Source organism: Psammomys obesus, unplaced genomic scaffold (assembly GCF_907164565.1).
Source record: "Psammomys obesus unplaced genomic scaffold, mPsaObe1.curated_primary_1811, whole genome shotgun sequence".
Classification (NCBI taxonomy): domain Eukaryota; kingdom Metazoa; phylum Chordata; class Mammalia; order Rodentia; family Muridae; genus Psammomys; species Psammomys obesus.
In genome coordinates, this window is record NW_026592636.1 from 602,989 (window position 1) to 627,166 (window position 24,178).

The 24,178-nt window shown below is 50.9% G+C and overlaps 1 protein-coding gene across 1 annotated transcript in view; it reads left to right on the forward strand.

Annotated features, from left to right (window-relative positions):
• The first annotated feature begins 9,976 nt into the window (after positions 1 to 9,976).
• Kcnq1 (potassium voltage-gated channel subfamily Q member 1) overlaps positions 9,977 to 24,178 on the forward strand; it is a 331,420-nt gene continuing 317,218 nt past the window's right edge. The window contains exon 1 of the mRNA XM_055614763.1: positions 9,977 to 10,362. Within this exon, the coding sequence (XP_055470738.1) occupies positions 9,977 to 10,362 (386 nt within the window). The remainder of the gene's footprint in view (positions 10,363 to 24,178) is intronic.

A 24,178-nucleotide genomic window follows, 5' to 3' on the forward strand; every position in this document is an offset into this window, starting at 1 on the left:
TTCTATGTCTACAGAGCAGGCCAAGAGTGGTGGCTGGCCTCAGTGTGGCCTCTGCTACCAGCCCTGTACCTGTTCCAGGTCCTATCAGGCAATGGGGATAATGACCATGAGCATTTCCTGGGAGCTGATGAGGACACACCAAGATGAGTATGCTTAGGACAGCACCCAGGATTGAGAATTGAGAACACCCACCCATTCATCAATCACCCATCCACCCAGGCACCTTGTTTTATACTTTCTCTCTCATGTAGATATATACATGCCACAGAGTATGTATGGAGGTCAGAGAACCTTGTCAGTCCTTGCCTTTCCCTGTTTGAGACAGGGTCTCTTCTTTGCCACCACACACACTAGACTTGCTGGGCCTTGTGCTTTCTGGAATTCTCGTGTCTTCACCTCCCATCTCATTGAAGGAGCATTGAGATTACACACACACACACACACACACACACACACACACACACTATGTGGGTTCTGGGACTCTGATTTTGCCTTTATGCTTGTGCAGCAAATGTTTTACCCACCGAGCCATCTTCCCTGTTTCTATCTATCTATCTAGGCATCTAACTGACACCCACCACCTTCTGCCCATGCTCCAACCCACCCAAGCCTTTACATACATTAATCTGTGTATCACCATCTATCCATCTAGCCATCCAACTTAAGCAACCCTCTCCAGGAGAACAGGACTTACAGAATATATACATATTGTTAATGAGATTTATAGGATTGGTTACTTGCTAGGGACTTAGCAGTGTAATAATGGCCACCTGCATGCTGCAGAGGTTGAGGCCCAGTGTCTGCTGAGCCCATGAAGCCAGTCAGCCACCTCAGTTGTCCCAATCTGGTACCAATTAGGCTTAGATGATCCCTGGAGAATCACTGCTGTTCAGTCCATGCTGAAAACCCAAAGAAGCTGGAGACCAAGGTCAGCAGAGGACAACAGTAGCAATGATGGGCACATTTGCTCAGAAGAAAGAAGCAAGAGACGGTGGACATTGCTCTTTCCCTGGAACCTCAGTATACCAGGAGCACTTTTCATGTAGGCCTTCTCCAATCTTAATCCTTTCTAGAAACACCCTCTCATACATGCTTAGAGACAGTTCTCCCAGGTGATTCTAAATCCTGTCAAGTTGACAACCAAGACTAATAAGGCCATTCACTCACTGATCCATCTATTCACCTACCCATTCATCCACCCATCCATCTTGTTATCCATCTGTCTTAGTTAGGGTTTCATTGCTGTGAAAAGACACCATGACCATGACAACTCCTATAAAGGAAAACATTTAATTGGGGTTGGCTGAACCCCAATTAAATAGGGTTCAGAGGTTTAGTCTATTATTTTCATGGTGGAAATCATGGTGGCATGCAGACATGGTGCTGGAGAAGGTGCCAAGAGTTCTACATCTGGGTTGGCAGGCAGCAGGAAGAGACAGCCACATTGGGCTTGGCTTGAGCTTCTGAACCCTAGAAGCCCACCCCCAGGGACACACTTCTTCTAACAAGGCCACACCTTCTAATAATGAGCTCCCTTTTGTGACTGCTCCAAGGACAGACTCCTAAGAACATAGTGGGAAGGGTGTGCTCAGAGGGGAGACCAGCAGCCCAATAAGGAAGGAACCACCCCATGAGGCCACAACTATACCCTATTTAACAAGGCAGTACTAGGATCACTTGGTGACGAGGCTCTCTCTGCAAACTGTACACTCTCCTTCCCTCACCAGCATTAAGCAAGTGCTAGAGAGCTGCCAGAGACTTACCATAGTGCTTACTAAGTTGAGTCCTCTGGAAAAGCTACCTTGGGTCTTTCTCAGGTCCCCAGAAACCCACATACACCTCTAGGGCCCCACCTAAGCATGGAAAGCACTTCTAGACATTGTTCTGGGGTCAGGATTGATCTTCCAAATCCAAGGAAAGACTTAGAAAAATTGTGAGCTGTTGTCACTTGCCTTATGCTGAGAGATTCAGTTCTAGCAAGTAATGAAGGGTCCCCTTTGGGGAGCTACCACCATCTTTCCAAAGAATCCACACCTCTCCTTCCAAGTGGGTGTTCTGGGGAGCAGCAACAAGGCCTGAAAGGTCTCATCAGAGTTTGTGGTAATAGCCTGACCCAGAGCACAGCCCACTACACTCAGGAGGCTACCCTTGGCTGGTAGCCTTCCAGACATCTCTAGCCCAACAGCATTTACTAAGCCACCAAGCCTCCACTGGTAGAAATACTAGCCAAAATCAATGCCATTCTAGACAGCCCCAGCCAGAACTTTGGTCCTCATTAGTGATACCAATTTGTCAGCGCATCTAGAGGGGCTCACCATGGAAAGCCACCATGGCCCCACACAAGCCTGGATCCCAGAGAAGGGGCAGTGCAACTGAGGAACAGAAGAGGAGGCAGAAACAACTTAGTTGCCAGGAGCACTTACTGGGTACATACTGCGTTTCTAAACTTGCTTCTAGTTATACTGTGGCGAAGGCTGGAGCAATGGAAAGAAAGGCCCCAGCTTTGGGGGATAAAGATCTCATCTGTGAGATGCATGGAAGCAGAGAGGAAGCACATGAGAACCTCACATGCCACTTGGGTGCTCTGACCAGCCCCTACCCTTATGTGACCCAGAGCCTGTGAAGCAGCTGCCAACATCCCCATGTGTGGGCATTGCATGACAGGAAGCTGATTCACCTCAGTGAGTCCAGGAACAGAGAGGCTTCTGAACGTGAGTGACTGGAGAGAAATGAGGGGGTTGCTGTGTAGGTGGATGGGTGCTTGAATGGTGATGGTAAGTGGATAATATGTGGGAATTTGTATAGGTAAATGAGTGGGTAAATGGATGCGTGGCCAGTTGATTGGATGGATGGATGGATGGATGGATGGATGGATGGATGGATGGATGGACAGTGTTATTTGGGTAGTTAGATGTATAAATGGGTAAATGGGTGAGTAGCTAGTGGATAGGTGGATAGATATATGGTAATAATGAAGTAGATAGAGGCATGAATGGGTGGATATAAGGATGATAGATAATTAGACGCATGGTGGATGGTGATAAATGATGGAGTTCATAGATGAATGGATAGGTGGATACATGGTGAGGTGGTTTGAGTGAAAATGAACCCCATAGGTCCATAGGGAGTAACACTATTAGGAGGTGTGGCCTTGTTGGAGGAAGTGTGTCACTTGGGGTGGGCTTCGAGGTTTCAGAAGCTCAAGCCAAGCCCCATGTCACTGTCTCTTCTTGATGCCTGCTGACCCGGATGTAGAACTCTTGGCTCCTTCTTTAACACATAGGCACACTGCACGCACTTGTACATGACCCTCAGTGTTCTCAGCTGTTTCCCAGCCTGGCATCCTGGAAGAGGAGAGTGTGGATGAGTGTGGCCTGTGAGTAAGGGGTGGTGGGAAGCCGGCATGAGAGAGAGAGGAAGAGGAACACCCCAAAAGCTTCTGTTATATACATAGACATATGCATATACATATATACATATACAGGACCATATATACATAAGTTGCCAGCTCATGGGACAACTTTTTCCATGAATGTATGCTTGGTTTGTCTGTCCAGCCTTCGCCCACAGTGCAGAGTACAGAGAGTACTTGGTGCCCCTAGGGAAATGACTTCAGATACAGTGTGAGTAGGAGAACAATACATCAGAGCTGAAGGATTCTGGAGAAGTCCAATCTTGCCTTTGTTCTACTGTGACCCCGGGATCCCTTCATGAGAGGGAAGAGTGCGGAGTCCTTCCTAGTAGGACCATCTCAGTGCTTGCCCAGAGAAGATCCTAGGTCCCCGTTTCCAGGCCTGAGAGCAAGCTAATTGAAATGATGGATTTTTATGTCCTCAGAGAAGAGGACACTCCAGCAGCTACCTGAGGTGCAGGAGAGATGGAAGTACAGTCCCTCTGCTGTCTGCCCATCTACAAAGATAGTCACCAGCCAGGAGGATCGACAGAGAGATATCAGTGGCTCACAGTAGGAAGTTTCATTCCTCATGTTCCCACCCCACTCCACCCCAACCCCTGCCATCCATCTATTCAGCATTGAGTGTCTATTGCATGAAGAGAGGTTTGACAGCAAATTCTCCCCCAGCTTAACTGAAGAGTCTCTGTGGAGATACCTTGAGCACTCAGTGAGTGTTCTAGTTTGATTTAAGTTTCTGTGGTACCACACTATGACCAGAAGCAACTTAGGGGAGGAAAAGGGTTTATTTCACTTTCTAGGCCACAGTCCACCATTGAGAGAACTCAGGATAGAAATTCAAGCAATTATTTAAAGCAGAAGCCAAAGGAGGAGTACAACTTGCTGGCTCTCTCACGGGCTTGTGCTTAACTAGCTTTCTTACACAGGCCAGCATCACCTGTCCAGGAAATGGTGTCACCATAGCGGGCTAGGTCTTTCCAAATCAATTGACAATCAAGACAATCCCCTACAGACAGGCTGATTGGCCAGTCTGGTCGAGGCAATTTGTCAGTTGAGGCTTTGCATCTCAGAAAAATTCTAGGTTGTGCCAAGTTGACAGTTAACATTGTCTAGGATGATGGGCACTGCCTGTCTGCTCACTGTTTTGCTTACCCCATGGTGGCTCCATGACTTTGGGAATGAATGAACAGGAAGTTCATCTGAAGAAAGATGACATCTGGGAAGCCTTTGGGAATCTGACTTCCCCTATAGCCCTTCGGCTGGTAGACCCTGGTTCTCATAGAAGACCTCAGCTATAGTTTTTTCCTCGTGATAGCTTCAGAGTCACCTCCCATTGTTACCCTCTGACTTCGCCAGAGGAGCAAGAAATAAGTGGGTGAGGGGGTTGCAGAAAGATTGGCAAAGAGTCCTTAGAAAGTCAGCATGTAGAAGGGTAGGTACCAGGCTTCCAAAACATTCTAAGGCTTGGAGACAAGTAGTGAGAGGGTACTCCTACAGGATGCAGCTTGGTAGGATGTGTGCACACCCTGGATGACTGTGGAAGCGGGAGGTGCTCCCTCGGTAAAGGAGAGGTCCTGCAGAGAGCAGGTGGCACCCCAGAGTCCCATACCCAGAGTTACAGACCTCCATGGCCTAAGCAATGTCCCCAATCTCTATCATAAAAGGTTTTTTCCTTCTTGGCTGATGGGTCCCTCAGGAGTCCTCACCCACTTCCACAGTAGCCATTGGCTTGGTCCCACTCTGATACCAAGCCATATGCAGGACTGTTTGTATTCGGTGGCTTTGGGGCTACCAGATTTTATTTTCTCAGCTTCAGCTTTAGCCTCATCCTGAACCCAGCCCACCTTAGCCCTGTGCTCTTCAATGCACCTGGTGTCCCTCTTCCTTGGCTCCCACCCTGCTCCACCGCACCCCCTATTCTCTGTCCAGCTTTTTGAAGAGAGCAAGGACCTCATAGTAGCCCCTTGCCCAGCCTCCCTCTTAACTCGGGGTCCTCTAGAACTTGTCCAGGGCAGGGCAGGCAACCCCAACAGGCTAAAAACAAAATAGAAACAACTTTATTTGTTGTGTGTGTAGAAATACACCTATGATGGAATGCATGCGAAGGTCAGAGAACAAGTTGGGGGTGTCTGTTCTCTTCTTGCATGTGAATCCCAGGGAATCCAACTCAGATTGTCAGACTTGGTGGCAAGCAACTTTGCTGGGACACTGAGCCACCTCAAAGGTCCTACGAGAGCATTCTTCCCCTTTTCCATCTTCCCACAGAATGGACTGGGCAGCTATTAGTATAATTTAAAAATATGGAAACACACATGAAAGTCAATAGCTCAGTATAAAGCATGCATTCACTGCAGCTCCAACAATCCCCAATTCAGAGGCAATCTGGTTTAATCTGCACCTGACTTCCATCCTCTTCCTGTTGATCGTTTCAAAGCAGTTTCCCTGCGTCACAGACTCCCATCCACACATTCTTCCGTGTGTACCTCTGGCAGGCATGGCCTCCTCGCACCCTGAAGTTGGTACAGAGAAGGCAAGTCAGACCACATCTCACCCTGCCTCCCCCCTCTAGTTTTCAGAACAATGAGCCAAGCAACCGTCCAAGGGCAATGAGGACTTTCCAAGTCTCATTATGAACACATTGGGTTTTAGCACATTAGGCACACTTTAATCCATGCTTTTGTTTGCTTTTAGAGATAGAAGCTCATGCTGTAGACTTTGAACTCATGGCAACCCTCCTGCCTCAGCTTCCAGAATTCAGGGATTGTAGATGTGTGTCTGTATGCAAAGACTCCATAATTGTCTGTGCTGTTTGAATTCTTCTGCTGTTGCTCAGATCCTTTCAAATGTGTACACACATTTGTGTGTGTGTGTGTGTGTGTGTGTGTATGTAAGCATGGGTATATATTTGCATGTGTGTACAAGGGTGTATCTGTGTGGAAGTGTGCAAGCATGAGTATAAATTTGTATGTGTGTGAGTATGTGTGTAGGAGTATATATATATATATATATCCACAATGGTGTGTGTGTGTGCACACACACATGGAGGCCAGAGGATTTTGGTGTCCTTCAGGGGCAGTCCATCTTGATTTTTGAGTCAGGGCCTTTCGACCTATCCCTGATTGTCCTAAAACTCACTGTGTAGAGGAGGCTAGCCTTGAACTCACAGCAATTTGCCTGCCTCTGCCTCCCAAATGCGGGGACTACAGGCATGTGCCACCACTCCCAGCTTCTTTTTCTGTAATTCAAGCTCTCATGCTTGCCCAGCAAGCACTTGACTGGCCGAGCCACCTCCTCAGCCTGACCCCTCCAAAGGTTTATTGGATATAGCTGTAAAGTAATTTTGAGAGCAAATAACAGAGGAGATTATGGTAATATTTCAAACTCACATTTAAAGATTTGTTTGTACTTCTTTGATTTTACATCTGTATCTTTTTATATCTTGGTTCCTAAGGAACTCAAAAGGATTTCTTATTTGACATGTAAACATATATGTTTGATTTGTTCAGACAGTCGGTATTTCATATCTCAAGGTTCTGCAACACACACCAGATGGGAGAGATTTGAAAAACAAATTACATCTGGACTGGACGAGGGCAGACTCTTTATTTTTTCCCCCAACAATAGAATGTATCAATACTCAACCTGGCATTCCCATTATGCTGAGCATTTTGAGGAATCTAGAGATGGTTTGAGTCATACTGGAAGATGTATGTAGCTTCTAAGCATAAACTACCCTGCCTTATGTAAAAGACTAGAGCACTGAGAATTTTAGCTTGATGAGGGGCATCTGGAGTGGGTCCTTGCCAATATTATTTCTTATGGTTCAGTTATTTTGTCCTTTGGATATTAGTGATAATAATGACCATGTGCCTTCATTGTGTGGCTATGGTAGAGTATAAATCAACCAACTGAAGGCTACTGTATTTGTCTTTATGTATGTGTGTAATACGCTTTTACATGTGTGTGCAGATACATGCACTGTGGACACCTGGCATATGTGTGAATGATAGAGTCTGAACTCCAGTTTCATACTTGAGAGGCAAGCTCTCTTACTCACTGAGCCACCACTACAGCTGTTTCTTGTCTTTTGCTAAAATAAGCCACATTGCAGTATACAAGTTTATGTGCTTATTCTCTCTCTCCCTCCCCCCTCTCTCATTTTACATAGCCCAAATTGGCCTTGAACTCCTTATGTAGTTGAGGATGACCTTGAACTCCTGATACCCTTGCCTCTACCTCCCAAGTACTCAGATTACAGGTATGCCCCCACCATGCCCAGCTTCCTTTTGATTTTTTTTTTTTTTTTTTTTTGGTCTTTTGCTCAGTTATTAGTGGTGGGATTTCCAGGTCAAAAGTCACATACACTTTTGCTAAGGCTGCCAAGATGCCCTTCCCACTGGTGATTAGGAAAGCACCTGCCACCCTGGCCTCTCCCAAAGATTGTGCCGTCAAACATCTGGAGGTTTGCCAATCAGATAGTGGGCCACTGGTATCAGAGTGTACTTTTAATTTGCATTTTCTTGTTCTGAGTGAGGCTGAGCATTTTTTTTTCCTGAGGCACTAAGGCCACATGCCTCTTCCCCTGTGTGCCGGTCCCGTCTACAGCCCACTCTGCCACAGCCCTGTCTGCCACAGTCTCCTTTAGTCTTAGATGTTCCTTGTGTACTAATGATATTAATCCTTTGCCTGTGGTGGTGAAAACTGTGGGGCTCTCCCAGCTTGTCCCTTATCTCTTATTTCCCCTGCGGTAGCTTTCTTGTTTTATCTGCTGCTTCTGGATTTCACAGCATAGTCGGAAATGTTTTCCTCAGTGACAGTTCCTGGAGGCAGGTGCTCCTCGACCCCACTGCCCCACCACCACCCTAGACCCAGGTCTGCACACACTCTACCCCTGGCTATACCATCAGCCCTCACCCTTGAGTTCTTTCTGCACAGCTTTATTTTAACTTTTATACCGAAGCTTCTGACCCACTTGTCCTAGTTTTCTTCTGTTGATGTGATAAAACACCAGGACCAAGAGCAACTTAGATGAGGAAGGGGTTTATTTCGGTTTCCTGGTTGCAGTCTGTCCTCAAGGAAAGCCAGCGGAGGACCTCAATCACGAACCTGCTCGCCATTCCACATAGCACAAATCCCATCAAAGAATTCATTCACAGCCAAAGGAAGTACAGCAGAAACCCCACAGGAATGCTGCTTGCTGCTTGCTCGCTTGCTTGTTCTCAGGCTTACGCTCAGCTTTCAAACATAGCTTAGAACCACCTGCCCAGGGAACAGTGCTGCCCACAATGAGTTGTGTCCTCCCACAACAATTAAGACAATCAAGACAGTCCCTCAGACACACCCACAGGCTAATCTAATCTGGGCGGTCCTTCAGCTGAGATTCCCTTCTCAAATGACCCTAGGCTGTGTCAACTGAAACTAACAAAGGCACCATCTGAACGTTATTCTTATCCTTCTCTACATGCCCTTCTACTGTCAATGCTTTGTTGTTTTGAGGCAGGGTCTTGTGTAGCCCAGGCTGATCTTGAACTCTTGATCCTCCTGCCTTTACCTCCCAAGTCCTGGGATTATAGGCTTGCCCCACTACCTGGATGCTTATTGAAGGCACACTTTTCTTCTGTTGTGTTTGGGATGTGGAGTTGTAGATGTTAATCACATCCGTGTACATTGTCCTGGGATGCAAGTCTTCTCCCACCCCACATCAAGGGCAGTATAGTTCTGACTGAGACAGCTCCCAAGACCCAGCTGCATAAACCTTCTGACTATTCCCATACCACCACAGGACAGCAGCCCCAGGACAAGAAGCTCCTTCTGTGTGACCCTGGGGAGGTGCAAACTCCCTTTACCTGATTAGGCAGCCCTGCGGATGGTGTCTACCAGTAAAAGCCGAAATCTAGCCCTTGCTTGGGCCAGCTTTAGCCCACTCTCCCTGACTGCTATCCATAGTCGGTCCCTACCTCAATCTCACAGCCTTAGTGGGCAGCGATTAGCTACTGGGAGGCATTTTTGCATTCCCCGCCACGAGCAGGGGCTTCTGGACATCTAAGGGTGCTCAAGTGTTCTTTGAGCCAACATTTCCTCATCTGTGCCCGAGGGTGTCCACGCGTGGCCCAGGATGCCCTTCTTTCTGCCTCCCGCTTCCTCTCTAGGGTGGGTTCAGAGGGCGAGAAAGTGGGTGCTCGTGCTCCGCCCAGTTCGTGGTGGAACCTGTTGGTCCCAAGTTGGAGGACCTAGAGCCTACCAGGGCAAGCAGGCGTCGGGGTGCGGAGAAGCAGGTGCGCCCAGCAGGTGCAAGGGGAGCTAGCGAGCAGCCTAGCCGGGCTTGGCTTACCGGGTGACCTGTTGGCTGAGCGGAGCCACAGGTAGGCAAGCGGTGGCTCCCGGGGGTGGGGCGTCCCGGGGGCGGGGCGTGCCATCTCAGGGGACCGGCCCCGCCCCCGCCCCCTAGCGGAGCAGACAGCGGCTCCCCAGTGGCTGGGCTGGCAGCAGAGGCCACCCGCACTGCACCCAGCGCCCTTCACCTCAGCTCCGAGGCGCGGCGGGGCCCCGGGGTCCTGCCTAGCCATGGACGCGGCCTCGTCCCCGCCCAGTGCTGAGAGGAAGCGCACAGGCTGGGGCCGCCTGCTGGGCGCCCGGCGGGGCAGCGCGGGACTGGCCAAGAAGTGTCCCTTCTCATTGGAGCTGGCCGAGGGTGGCCCGGAGGGCAGCACGCTCTATGCTCCCATCGCGCCACCCGGAGCCCCGGGGCTCACGCCCCCCTTGTCGTCCCCTGTGTCGCCAGCCCCGGTCCCCGCAGACCTCGGCCCACGTCCGCGCGTGAGCCTTGACCCGCGTGTCTCCATCTACAGCACGCGCCGCCCGCTGCTGGCGCGCACCCACATCCAGGGCCGCGTCTACAACTTCCTGGAGCGACCCACGGGCTGGAAGTGTTTCGTGTACCACTTCACCGTGTAAGTAAACCTCCCTGCACACGCGACTCCTCTGGGCTGGTGCCGCTGCGACCCTCCGGGAGGCGAGGAAGGGCTAATCACAGAAAATAGAAATCAGACTAGGAGCCAGCCCCTTACGTTCAGGGACTCTGCTGTGGCAGAGAGGAGGCGAGTGGAGGGGACCCTTGAAACAGGGGGGTACATCAGCCTGGGTGTTCCCCCAGGTCATGCACTTGGGATGGGGGGCGAGGGAACTAGGTTTAGGTGTTAGTCCCCACAGGAGAAGTACGCAAGCTGGGGGCCGGCCTTGCCAGCCTTTTGGTGTGGGTCAGCTGTGACAAGAAACTCGGGAGCCCCCAGGAGTTTGTGTGCAAACCCATCCAGGTTTGGGGCAGGTGTCTCTGTCTTGGGCAGTCAGAGCGGCAGGGATGTGAACAAGATAGGCTGGCAGGTGCAGAGTGCCCACAGCTTCAGCAACCCAAGCTGATGAAGGCGGGCTGCATGCCCTTAGCCCAGCAGACACACTGCCTGGAGTCCGTGAGCAGCACCTGCTGAACTGGAAGGGAGCAGAGCTGCGCCTGGCCTTCACTCCTCCCAGGTGGCTCTCATTTTCACGGGCTGCCTGAGAGGGGCAGGGCACTCCTTTTTCCAAGGGCAGGGGCACAGAAAAGTCATCTCTGGGAACGGGTCTGGCTGACCTCCTTGCTGCCTCCCTCTGGCCACCTTGAGGCAGCACTTCCCGGCTGCCCAAGTTCCTTGGTGCCCTGCCAGCCTCTGGCTCAGGATCCTACTCTTCCGACCCCACAGCTGATTGCTTTGGAAGCTCCATTAGGTGACCTCCTGTCTTGCCACCTGGGCAGGGCCTCCACTGGGCGTGTGGGGTTCTGTTTACTCCTCTGAGGCACAGCAAGAGCTGGGCTCAGGAAGGTGAGTTCTGATGGCTGCTGGCCTTGCAGAGGGAGACAAAGATCTCCCAGGCTAGCCAGGGCAAGTGTCAGGACACCCTGTTTCCACAGCCATTCTTGGTATGTCTTTAAGGACCCCTGGCCCCCTGGCCTTGCCTCCCAAAGTGCCAGGATACCTGAGTCTTCATTGCTGGTCTTTCGAGGATGGAAGCGCAGCATGTGTCTGCAGCAGCAGTAGGTTTTTCTCAGGATATAGGGAGTAGCATGCAAAGACCCCAAAGGGCCTTACCACTGTAGGAATGTCTAGCAAACACATGGCTTTTGCTTCCCAGCACTTGCCTGCTGGATCCAAGATCCCAAGATGAAAGGGGCGGGGTGCTGTTACCTTTTTGTCCAGGAGCCCAATTTGCCAAGGTGAGCGGCCTTCAGACACTTGCATGGTATCTTCCTGGGGATGCAGGTCCTTAGAACGAACATCTTTAAGTTCCTGATTGTGGGTAGCCTGGCCCTGGTGGAGGAAGAAGGCTTGTCCCGCCCCAGAGGAAGTCTGTGCTTACACTGTGCTTTCTTCCTGAATTGGATTGTTCAGCCCTCGGGAAGTTGGCTCAGCAAAGCCTGCCTTTGCCCAGCCTTCCCAGAAGCCAGGAGCCATAGGGCCCTGGTGGCTCCTAGATAGGTGGTCTAAGGGCTTCTTTGTCAAACAGAGGGAGCGAGATGCTAGCTGCCGAGTGGAGGTTGCTCAACCTTCCCCAGTCCTATGGCTGGCTGCCCATGGAGTTTAGTTACCAAGAGGGAGGGGTAAGTAATCTGGGAGGACCCTGCTGGGCACAGCATGTGGCTTGCCCAGACCTTTTGGGTCAGTCGGTCTCCCGAGATGAGACATGGCCTAGCCACATCTTTATAAAATGTGTGGTCGTGCTGGCTGTCCCTGATGGTGCTCCAAGTAGCAACTGTGGCTGGCAGACAGTGAGCCCCACACTTTGTAAGCTGGACTCTAGAACATGTCAGGTGTGGGTTCTGTGGCCCAAAGGACGGGCCTGCTCTTGAAAAGCAGGGCATGAATGTGTAGGGGCAGAGGGGGAAGTAGGGGTGAGAGCCAGCGTCCTGCACGCTCTGGGGTATGCTTTCCCATATACGTATGGGGAAACAGACCCGGACATCCTGGCCCCTCCTTGGGGGACCCCTGCCTTGGCCCAAGTAGAGCAGCTCTTCCTGTGTCTGTGTTGGCTTTCCCTGGCTGACGGGGTCAGGTCATGGTCCCCAGCACTGCCCTTTGCTGCTTAGGTCCCCCCCCCCATCCTAATCCTATCTTGTGGCTCTTTGTGTCCCCAAAGAAAGCAGCCTTCTTCCTAGCCAACGTCACAGGGGTCCAGCTTCCTTGCTGCTGGGCCTTGGCCAGGGTCAAGGGCAGATATTCCAAAGTATCTGCTCTGATTGCCGAGTTGCTTGGAGATCCTGGTTATGACTAACAGGGCTTTGAGAGACACTGCTCACCTCCCTCATTCTTGAACCTAAACTCGATCAGCCTGTCTCCATCCTTTCACAGTTCTGGCTTGCTCAGGACAAGAACTTTCTGTTGGCTTTTGCTAGTACCTCGAGAAGCTGATCATGAGTGGAACAGCATGCAGATGTTCCTAGTGAGCAGTTGGGCTAGCCTTCCAAAATGCAGGATCTGTAATGTAATGGCTATAGCTCTCATGGGATGGCCACTGGGCAATTGTTTAGCAGACGTAGGAAGACAGCTGGCACGGTGATGGGGACAGAGCACTGAGGCAGCTGCAGCGCTGTGGAGTTGACCACATCTTTCCTTCTGGTCCCTGTAAACACCTATTCTTCAGCCCTGGATAAAATTTGAGGTGTCTCCTTGAGGCTTTTCCACATGCCATTTCCTTTGGGGCCTAGTCCCTTGGTGTCATCTGCTGGCTCTTTTATCATCATCCCCTGACTATCCACAGCTTACATACCCCTTCAACCTGTCCTCAGATTCAGTCTGGTATTTCTGTGTACACTGTTACCGGTAATGTGGAGCCCTTTATCTTGGTTTGCCCTTAGCTGGGTGGCCACAGACATCCTTTTTGCCAGGGCTCTCAGCTGGGTGGGAGAAGGAAGCAACCCTGTGGATCTCAGATCTGAAGGAGGGCCTCCCTATCCTGAGGTCATGAGGGTATGGGAACCTGTGCTAGGCCAAAGTAGCACTGGGAGCTTCTGAGGCAGGGAAGGTACCTACAGGGACCCATGGTGTAACAAGGACAGGGGTCAGGCCAGCTGCTATGGCCTTTGTTTTTCAGGGAGTTTAGTGCCTGGAGCCCTCTGGTGGCAAAGTAGTGTCCAGCGCTCATGCTTCCTGGGTGTGGTGTTGCCTGTGCAAACTGTGGTTGCACAATGCAGGGTGGCCTTCACAGCAGATGGGCCTAGCAGTGAGGAGCTCTGCAGCTGCCTCTCTCAAGTGGCTCCTGTGTAATAAGATGCACAGTTGGTTATAGACTGGAAAAGGGACCCCTGCTCCTCACTTTTTCTCCTCAGCACCCTTATCTAGGAAATGGACCCTGATTAGCCCCATGACCCCTCCCAGATCTGATGTTCCAGGACAACTATGCTATATTTCATTTCCCTCTTCATGAATCTGACAGGCTTAGGACAGCCTCCAAGGAGCATGTTCCAGGCCCAGAGACCAAGGTGGTATGGGAATGTGTGGTCAGTCCTGAGGGAAGGTTGCATGCAGAGAAGCTTCTGGAAGCTTTTATGTGGGGTGCTCAGGCCCTTCCTCTGGCAGGGATAATGAACAGACAAGTGCTGCCAACAAGGGTCACTTGGATGCTGAACCTAAGGAACAGTTGCAGAGGGCAGGTGCAGGACCTTTTGATTTGATGGGGAAGCATGTAGAAGAATAGGCAGGGTGGGGGGGCTGTCAGGGTGGCAAAGAGTAGGTGGTGCTAAGCTCTGTTCACCCCACCTGAGACACTCTGGGATGCATCCTCCTTGCCTCTTCCTGGTGAGGATCCCTTTTCATAGCCCTGCTGAGTGTACAGAGCCCCAGATTTCTGAGGGGAGCCAGTGGTTGCTGTCAGTAGGGTGACTGTGGCCAGCATGGGACCTGACTTTCCATGAGGCTTCTGAGCATGTGAAAGGACTGCCTCAGCAGCCCTTTATCTTCTGCTGTGTGGCCCAGCCCCATTCCCTGGCCCTACCCAGAGGCCTCTTGAAAGGTGGAAGGGACTGTAGAAGCACCTCTGTCGAGAGTCTGTCAAGTACGGCTACTTGCTGTGTGCAGTTGGGAATCCTGGAACTCGAAGAGGTAGATTACCTGCCTCAGGTCACATGGTTGGGTATGCCCAAGGAACCAGGAGCTGCTACCCCCTATACCACATGCTGATCAGAATTAAGAAAGGAATGAGTTGATGTTTTTCTGCTAGTAGAGAAGAGAGTCCTTTGGTAGAAGGAGCCTGTCCCCTGAGGATGCATTGGAGTGCAACCTGACAAATGTGAGCCTCAACACACACTCTGTTAAATGTGTAGACGCTTCCTCCAGGAAGGCTTCCCAGGTACAGATAGGCTCAGAGCCTTTGTCTGTGTCTCCCTGACCTGACTTCTTATACATGGAATGTCCACTGGTAAAGTTGTCCTTTTTTTTTGGTATTAGCATGTGTCTTGATGGTCCTGAGTGTTAAGAGGCCACACACACAGACAGGCAGGCAGGGCCACCTGGAGCTGTCTGGCTCCTTTCAAGGACTTTCTTCACCTTTTTCCTGGTGCTCACTCCACTCTCACAGCCTGGGCTGTGGCAACTGCTGCCTGGACAACTCTAAGCCCCACAGACAGGCCAGACTGATGACATCTGCCTGCAGTATTTTTATCCAGTAACATTCCTGGGCTTGGGAAACTGGTGGGTAGAGACAGAGGCTGCCAGAGGACCTTTCTGTGGCCTGGGGATATTCCTGAGGGCCCCACCCATTGCTGTTCTAATAAGCCAGGGCTTTTGTCTTGACCCGGCTCAGCACAGGCAGATCTGAGCTAGAAGCATTTCATAAGGTGTTTGCCCACTTTCTGGCTACCTCCTGGGAAGTCCCCTGCACTGGTTTATGGGACTGATCAGAACACACCTGGATGTGGTTCCAGAAGGATCCAGGCAAAGGCAGTGTGTCCTGGAAAGGATGCTGGGTCCATTTTTAAAATCACCCTCCCTGTAGGAGGAGGGGAGGGTAAGAGAGGGGAGAAGAGGGAAGGAAAGGGGAGGAGAGGGGAGTACAGGGAGGGAGTACATGTGGGCTCCCATGTGGTCCATCCTGTAGGCCATTCTTCTTGTGCTGGTAAGAAGGTGTTCTGTGGTTGTGGGTGAGATGTTTTGAGACCACCTTTTAGTCTATAGTGTATCTTAACTCCAATGTTTCTCCATTGACTGGTTCCCGGACTGCCTGTCTATTGATACAATTTACCCTTACCTTTCATTCTGTTAGATACTGTTTCAGCAGCCCAGGGACCCCACCTTACCGTAGTCCAGAGCACATCTTTTCCCATGTTGGTTGGAGCCTTCCTGAAATAGAGGCTCTTCATCCTCTGTTTCCCTCCCAGAGGTCTCCCATCACCTGGCAGAGGAAAGAATCTGGGAGTTCCAGGGGAAGCTCATTTGTATCTACGCATCCCCAAGGAGTCATGGGCTCAGAGCACTTGACCCTGGCAGAGTTCTGTTCCATACCATCTCTGCCTGTTCCTTCATGAAGCACATCTATGCCCTTGGCTACTGTGACTTAACATATGGTAAAACATGAAGATCTAGTGGTTAAAGGAGCCTGCTACTGGCATGTAGCTAGGCAGAGAGCCAAGAGGGCAGAGCCTTAAAAATCCATATTAGAAAATGCAGCATCTCAAACTAGATGGACCTGATGAGGGATATCCCATCATCAGATGGCCAGAGCATAAAATAGTCAGATGGATCTCACTGGTCACACAGCATGCCACTTCCAAGTGGGCCAGAGAACCAGTTATATGGGAAGATGCCTTGTGTCAGAGACCATGCCATGGAGTGACCTTTCCCTAGTTGCTCTGAGGCTGCTGTTTGGGAGCTGTGGATGAGGGTTAGCACATAGTTATCATGGCAACAGTTAGAGAACATTAATCCTGAATCAGCCTGCATATGAGTGACAGATATTAGTAGTCATTCGCCATGATTAGACTTTTTCTGTTTTCTGGAACAGCAGGTAGCAATCCTTTCTAGGCAGATGTAAGTCTATCTATCCCCCAATTCCCTTAATCCCAGATTCAGAATTCCTAAGGAATGGCTGAGCCTACCGCCAGCAAGTCCCCAGGCCAGGCCTAGAGCTAGAGTGAAGAAGTGACCAGTGTATGCCAGGGCACATCACAGGACTGGAGAAGGCTTGAAAGTGTGTCCTGTGGGCAGTAACAGCTGGAGTGGGTCAGAATATGTTGCAGGAATTCAGATCCCCAGTTGCCCTAGTGAATAAGGGACAAGACCTTCTGTCTCTTTTGAAGATGAATATGTGATAGCCCAGAGCTCACCCGGCACCCAACTATGCTGCTTTTCTCTGTGACAGCACCCAGGAGAACCAAAGCACTGAAGAGGTCCCATTTCTTTGGGGTTCCTGACAACTGCTTATGCCTAAAGACAAACAGCTGAGCTGCACCATCATGGGTCCTGGTGAGATCACCAATTTGGCTTTGAGGGTCTCAGATACCCACTGTCCAAAATCTAGATGGGTGGGATAGCCAAGTATTGGGGTAGAACTGCTCCTCCAGGACCCACATTGCCATCAAGACTAGAGGAGTGAATGAACCCAGTACAGCCTCCAGATCAAGCTTATGGAAAATACTGGGACCCAAAGACCATGCTTTGGTGCTAATGATGGGATTGAGGTGTGTAAGTCATGATGGAGGAAACCTGTAGGGCAGAGAGATGAGGTCCAAGAAATGTACAGAGGAGGAGGGGAGGGTAGAGGGACTAGGAGAGTGTGTAGCACATTTTCTTTCTTGGGTCCTGATGAAACAAATTGCAAAACCCACTGTTTGAGATTACCTGTTGGGTCTGTGTCTCCTGGTTCCTCTCTGCTGTGTGAGCTGGCCCTGCCCAGTGAGAGAGGGTGGGGTTGCTGTCCTCCTTCTGTGGCTATATCCCTTGGTCCCTGGGGACAGGATGTCAGGAAAATGCTGCAGTGAAGCAGATAGACTAAAGCCTGAGGCCTATTGGAGGTCCCCAGGAATGTGGGGGTGGGGATCACATATGTACCTCAGGGAAGCCACCTGGCTTTGGCTGAGGCCACTTACATGTCTATTATGGTCTGATGTCTCTCTGGTCCTTCTTGAAAAGGGGAAAGTGCCCAGTGCCTGCTGTTTTCTCAGCTGTCCATACTGCAGGTCAGTGGTGCTGTCTGTAGACAGCCAAGGCTGGCCACTGTCTCCTGTGCTGAGCTGAAGTTAAAAGGTCATTGTCTAGAGAGTGGGCAAGGACTTCCCACCTCCCCCTCTCCTACCTCGATTTTACTTCCTCTTTTCTTCCTTTCTCCTCCTATTCCCTCCTTCTCCCCTTTCAAATCTCTCCTTTCTTCTCCCCATAACCCTCTGTCTCTCCCTTTCCTTTCTCTCTTGCTTCCTTCTCCCCATCTCCGTCTCCCTCTCTCCCCCTCCCTGTCACCTCCCCTGCTTCCTCCTCCTCCCTCCTGCCTGAAGTTTTTTCACTTGGCAACAGGCCAGGCCCTTCCCTGTTTCCAAATAATGAGGCATGCATAGGTCTTTGAGGTGTTGTTTTTGTTTTTCTTTTCTTTTCTTTTCTTTTCTTTTCTTTTCTTTTCTTTTCTTTTCTTTTCTTTTCTTTTCTTTTCTTTTCTTTTCTTTTCTGTAGGTCACTCCTACAGCATCCTTAGCTCCCCCCTGGGGACAGGCTATCTTGGCTCAGGAATAGTGAGTGTACTGTCTAATCCACAGGTCCCGCACAGGACAGCCTGGGGTGGGTTGCTACCTGTTTTTGCACATATGGTGGTGCCCCCCTTTCAGTGAGGCTGCTTGCTTTCAGCCAATTCCCTTCATGCAGGTGAGCCTCTCAGAAAGGCCCGTGTTCTTGTTCTGTACTTCAGCTAGGTGATGCAGGGCTGACAGAATCAAAGTATGGCTTGCCCTTCTTTTATGGCTCAGCTGGATAGCTGTAGTCTACAGCTGGGACCTAGAATTGCATTGGCCAGATGGGGGTGGTTATTCTTTGTTTGTGGGAACCTGAGGGTCAGGGGTGTGTACAAAACCACACAGGAAATTTGATGTCTTTGAGTCAGACCAGACTGAACACCTGGCTACCAATGGCCAGCAATAGCTTTCCCTCAGCTCAGGAGCCCTGCCTGGCACTCTCACAAAAGTCCTCTGATTCCAGAAGGTCTGTGAGTCACTGAGCACTGGGACAAGCCCCTTCGTAGGAGCAGCTGTAGTTCACCCTCTTGGGTCCTCTCTGCAGCACAAAGTGGAGGTTTACAGAGAAGCTATAGGACCCAGATCCTCCCAGTGAAATGTGAAGCAGTACTCCAGTGGCAGGGAGTGACCCTCAAGTGGTCTACTGCCCCTGGGAAGACAGACAAGGCAAAAGGTGGACCTAGGAAGCAAAAGCCATATGACTGTGTTTGGCTGTGTTTCTCTGAGCAGACAAATACAGGGCCCATCTCCCTGGGAAACTCTGTGGAAGGGGGTCCTCACTGGTACAATTGTGAAACCTAGCCTCTCAGGTGACCCTGGAGAGCAGGTATCTTCATGCATACAGAGCTGGCCTCACCTCTGCTGGAGCACAGAATGACTTTTCCTGAGTGAGTGGCAATGGCAGGGGGCAGCTTGAGATGGGTGTGGCACCTTCTCAGAGCCTGGGAGGTGTCCTGGGATATTACATTGCTTTTGGGGCTGTTTCCTTACATGTAGACGAGGCCTGGGCCTCTGTCTCAGGGATGCTAACAGGTCATGCTATTATTTGTGTTTGGGCATCACAGAGAGCCACATCCTGCTATATGTGGCCATTTAAAGGCCCTCGAAGCTGCCATCTCACTGTCCAACATGTCTGTGTCTCTGGCATTAGAGGGAATTCATTTATAAGTGGACATATGAACTAGTCACCTCCTTGCAAGCGCTTAGAGTAGAGTAGCAAGTGCTGGAAATAAGATCTGCAAGGAGGCAGCTCTCCAGAGCTTAGGGGAGACAAGCTATGCCAGACACATAGATTAATCTGGACTGTGAGGCTGAGACATTCCTGCCTCTTACCCTGTCCACACCAGCTTCCATGACACTGGGTGGGGGAGGCCCAGGTGGAAGTTCATATTTCCATGTGTGCACGTGCACATGTGTGTTGGATCAGCAGAGTGACAGTCAACAAATAATGAATGGCTACTTTCATGTGGTCCCTGCTCCCAAGCTTCTAGGGCTCAGGAAGTTGGAGTGTTAGACTCTCACCAGGTGTGGAAAGGATCTTCTGCCCTCATGTCAGTGCATGAAGCAAGGGCTGCAGCAGATAAACAGATATGAGAAGAGGAAGAGTAGGGACAGATGAATTTGTGCATGATGGGAGAAGTGGGTGGGTGGATGGATAGATGGATGGATGGATGGATGGATGGATGGATGGATGGATGATGAATGGGTAGAGTAGTGGGCATCCGTTTAGATAGCTGGCTAGTTAAGTTGGTAGATGGAAGTATTGTAGGTGATAGATGTGTAGGTAGTGGGATGGATGGCTGAGTTTATAGGTGGCTGGATTGGCGGGTGGATGAATGGACAGGTGAGTAGATGGACAGAATGGTGGGTAGGGGAATTAATGGAAAGGTGAATTGTTAGGATGGTGGGTAGATAGATGAGAGACAGATAAGTTAAGATGGGTGGGTGGATGGATGAGTGGTGGGGGGGTGTGGGTGGATGAATAGATGTACAGTTGGATGGATGAATGGATAGCTAGGGTAGTGGTGTGTGGACTCTGGGCATAGTAGTAGGTAGATGGTTGGAGAGGTGTGTAGATAGGGTGATGAATGGATTGGTGAGTGGATGGGTGGATGGGTGGATGGATGGATGGATGGATGGATGGATGGATGGATGGGTGTCTGGGTTGGTGGATGTTGTGGACTCTTGAAATAGTAGATAGGTGTATGGATAGTTTGGACAGTGAAGGGATAAGGGATAGGAGGAAGAAGAAATAGATTGATACAGATTGTAGTATCTACTGAACACACTGGCCAAAACACCTGATATCCTGAAAAGCTTCATTGGATCATGTGACCTTGCCTGTGTCATCAGCTGAGTTGTGGCTCTGTCCATCATCTTGAGCCAATGCTTCCTGTTCATCCTGTGGTAATGCAACCAAATTCTGAAACCCAAAAGATAGCAGGGTCTCCTTAGCCCGAGTCTTTCAGGGACTCGGGGAGACTCAAAGCCATCCCCCATCCTGAAGGGGTTTCTAAATATGCTGGCCACGGACCACCTAGCTGGGAGCCTGTTTTTTAGTGTCTGACTCTGGGCCATCCAATGAGCTCTGGATCCATGGGTATTGGTTGGCTGGCTGTGGTATTTCTGTGAACTGGAAAGGCTGGACTTCTGTGAACTAGAAAGGTGTGGGTGTGGATGTCAAGGGCAGGGGTGTCATGTCAGGATTTCTGTATTTCTTGTACCCTTCCCCTTGACCTTTACGCTTGCCTGGAAGTGTCTGTGGAGAGCCCTGGGTTTCTAGAAAGGCTATTCCTGGTGACCAGAAGCAGTGAGCCCCATCCCAGGTTCTTTCTCTGATCTGGAGGCAGCTGTTGTGTTCCACAGCTTCCTCACAAGACCCTTTCCATAAGAGAATGATAAGTTTCTTGGGCACCAGTAGGCAGGTGGTCTCACAAGACAACTGGGTGTGGGTGGCCTGACCTGCAAGTGAGAGACTGGAGGGGCAAGGGCAAGGGCAAGGGCAAGGGCAGTGCAGCAGTAACACAAAGGAGGGAAACGAAGGGGAGGAACTGGCCAGTGATTCCCAGGAGCACAAATGAGACGCTTCACTGATGGAATGTGTGTCTGAGGGGAAGGAGGGATGGCTGTAAAGAGAGGGCAGAAACTGTGTCTTTGCAGTTGGGCCAGATCTGACACCCAGAATCCTTCCAAGTGAGCTGAGCAGCAATGATGGGTCCTAGCAGTTGAGGGTTAGGGTTAGGCCTACTTTGAGTCTCTAGCACTGTGGGTGTGACAACTGGGCACAGGAGGGCTGAGGGCAGTGGAACCAATGCAAAGTTCACTGCAGACCTTCTGGAAATGTCTTAGCGGCCACAGAGAAATCAGGGGAGTGGTGGTGGGCTTCAGGGTCCTAGGTTTGCATTTTACAGAAAAGCGGGGCTGGCACTCTGTCCCAAGCTCATCCCATGACATCAAGTGACCTGGTGACCTCCCTTTCTTCTTGGGACACCTGATCCCCACCTCACTTGGCTAGGAAGTAAAACACAAGGCAGGTATACAAAGGGCCTTTGAGAAATCCCTGCCAACCTAATGCAGTAGAGATGGTTTTCCGCTAAGTGTAAATTTGTTCTTTCTGTCCCAGATCAAGGTCCCTGAGTTAGCTCTTTTGAGGCGTGGCAGCTCCCCAGGAAAGGGGGAATGTTCTGGCTGTCCTTGGCACAAGGACTGACTGGGGTGGGGAGTTAGGGGGGGAGACTGGGGGCTCTGTGGCTTCTCAGCTTTGGTTCCCAGGGCAGCCCCACCTTTGCTGTGCTTATCAAGGCCTCCCTGGCTGGCTGCCTGTGGCCTCAAAGTCATACCGCCCTGGGCGGGTGTCCTTGGGCAAACCAGCCTTGTTCAGGGTGGGGGACAAATGGCTCTCATATGTAGGGTATGCTTGAGTGCCAGGTACCTGTTGAGCAGGGCACCTACTGGCTCACAGAGGTTCAGGGGTACCAAGCTTACATAGGCACCTAAGTATGTTCTCAGTGTGCCTCCTGCAGGGCCTCTATTGGAGGCAGGCAGGGCTCAGCCATTTCAGGGGGCCTTGGAGGTGTCAAATACATCCTGTGTGGAATGCTTCCCAAATCCTACCAGCGTACAGTTAGAGGGAAGAGACTTTTCAGTGTGTGAGCAGCACCTGGGGCCCCTGACAAGCTGATCTGGCTGCAGAATCAGCCTAGAGCCCAGACGATGGGCTCCGTCTACAGGCCACTGTGGATGCTGGGTGTCACTTGTGGACAGTCAGGACTCAGGGTAAGGTAAGGACATGTGGAAGAAACTCTGGGGTAATTAGGGCTGGGTTTGACTGGCATGGAAAAGTGTCCCTCACTTTGGCAGGTGACAGGGTGCTTACATGGCCTTCTAAGATGGAAAGAACCAGAAAGAGGCATTAAGGAGTCACTGTGGTAGCCTCATAGGTGAATTTTGTAACAGATGTGTTTCTGTATTCTGGATAATAAAAGCTCACCATATTAAAAAAATAAGTAATAAGAAACCTACCATAGGGTTTTGTACATCCATGATGGGGGGTGGGTAGTGTTTCCTGTCAGTTTAGATAGAAAACTAACTGAATGTGCTTTGGGACTTGAAAGGGTGTTGAGGTAGGAAAATATGCCCATAGGCTCTTGGCCCCAGTGCACTATCTCAATTTGGACTCTGGGCCTGAGTCCCAGGTCCTATTCTTAGGGTAGTCCAGGGTTAGCGTCAATGATGTGGGTGGGCAGAGCTGTGGCCTGATGAAACCCAGCTTCTCTTTGGGATCAGTACTTCATGGCTCATACAGGAAGACCTGTATGTGGCCTGGGTGGCCTCTGGGGTTCTTGAAGCCCTGGGAGCAGTAGGAGGAACAGCCTAGGTAGGGTGGGGCAGGGGGCCCAGGTAGCTTACAGGTGGGCTTGGGGTTAGAAGACAGGTCCCATTTTAAGGCTTGAACTCAGAGATACAGGGATTGGGGCTCTACCTCTTGTCTTCTCTTTGTCACAGAGGATCGGAAGGTCAAGCGCAAGTCCCCAGGCAGTGATATGATTGCTCCCTCAGGAGGCTTGAAGGTAGGAGGGAAGGTGTCTATATCTAGACAATAGACTTGTGCTGTTGTGTGACCCTCTCCTGAGTGGTCGGCCAGGGCGCAAGTCCCCTATCTGGGTAGGAGGACCTCGGCCCTCTGTATAGCCAAACACTGCTCTCTTCCCAGCACAAAGCAGGCTATCTAAGGGTCTGAGCCAGAGGGGACTTTGGTCCTCACCAGGCCTGGGCACCCACAAGCTCCTTGCCTATATGTCTTGCCTTAGTGAGGGGCACAGGGCAGTGGCAGAACCTGTAGCCTTGCCTATTGGGTGGCCCCTGTGTCTGGTGCAGCTTGGGTAACTTGGTGTGGCCCCGCCCTATCCCCACTCACTGCTTGTAAGAGCGCATTGCACAAGCACCTGCTGGGGGTGGGGCTGCTGTCTTGGGTGGCTTGTCCAGCTGGGACTAAAGCAGGCTCCTTTCACCGCCCCAAGAAGGTAGCAAGGCATAGGGGCTCCTTTATCCTGTGTGGGTGACCTTAACATAGCTGGGCTTATTTGCCTACATTGGGAACTCTGGCCTGGCTTGTGTGAGGATGAGGGAGTGGGTACAGGACTCTTCTCCATTAACCTCCCTTCCAATATAGGGTGGGCCTTGAGTTTTCCCTCAGGTGAATGCAGGGTAGCCTAGAGCCTCTCACTGGTCTGCTTTTCATCCTGATCCTGGGTGGGTAGGCTGGGACCTTGCCATGGCTGGCCACACTCCTGAAGATAGGGCTGGCAGCATTCCTGAGAGCCTACCAGGGAGCTAGGCGCTACCAGATGGGTCCAGATCCTACCGAGCTGGCTGTAACCTGACCCACTCTCCCCTGGAGCTCTGTGGCTACAGGGTTGGGTCACTTCCCTGGGAACACCAACAGACCCTCTTGGTGAGTGAGAAGGTTAGACATAAGGAAGCCTGACAGGGACCTGGCCACTTATAGCTAGCCCGAGAGGACTCAG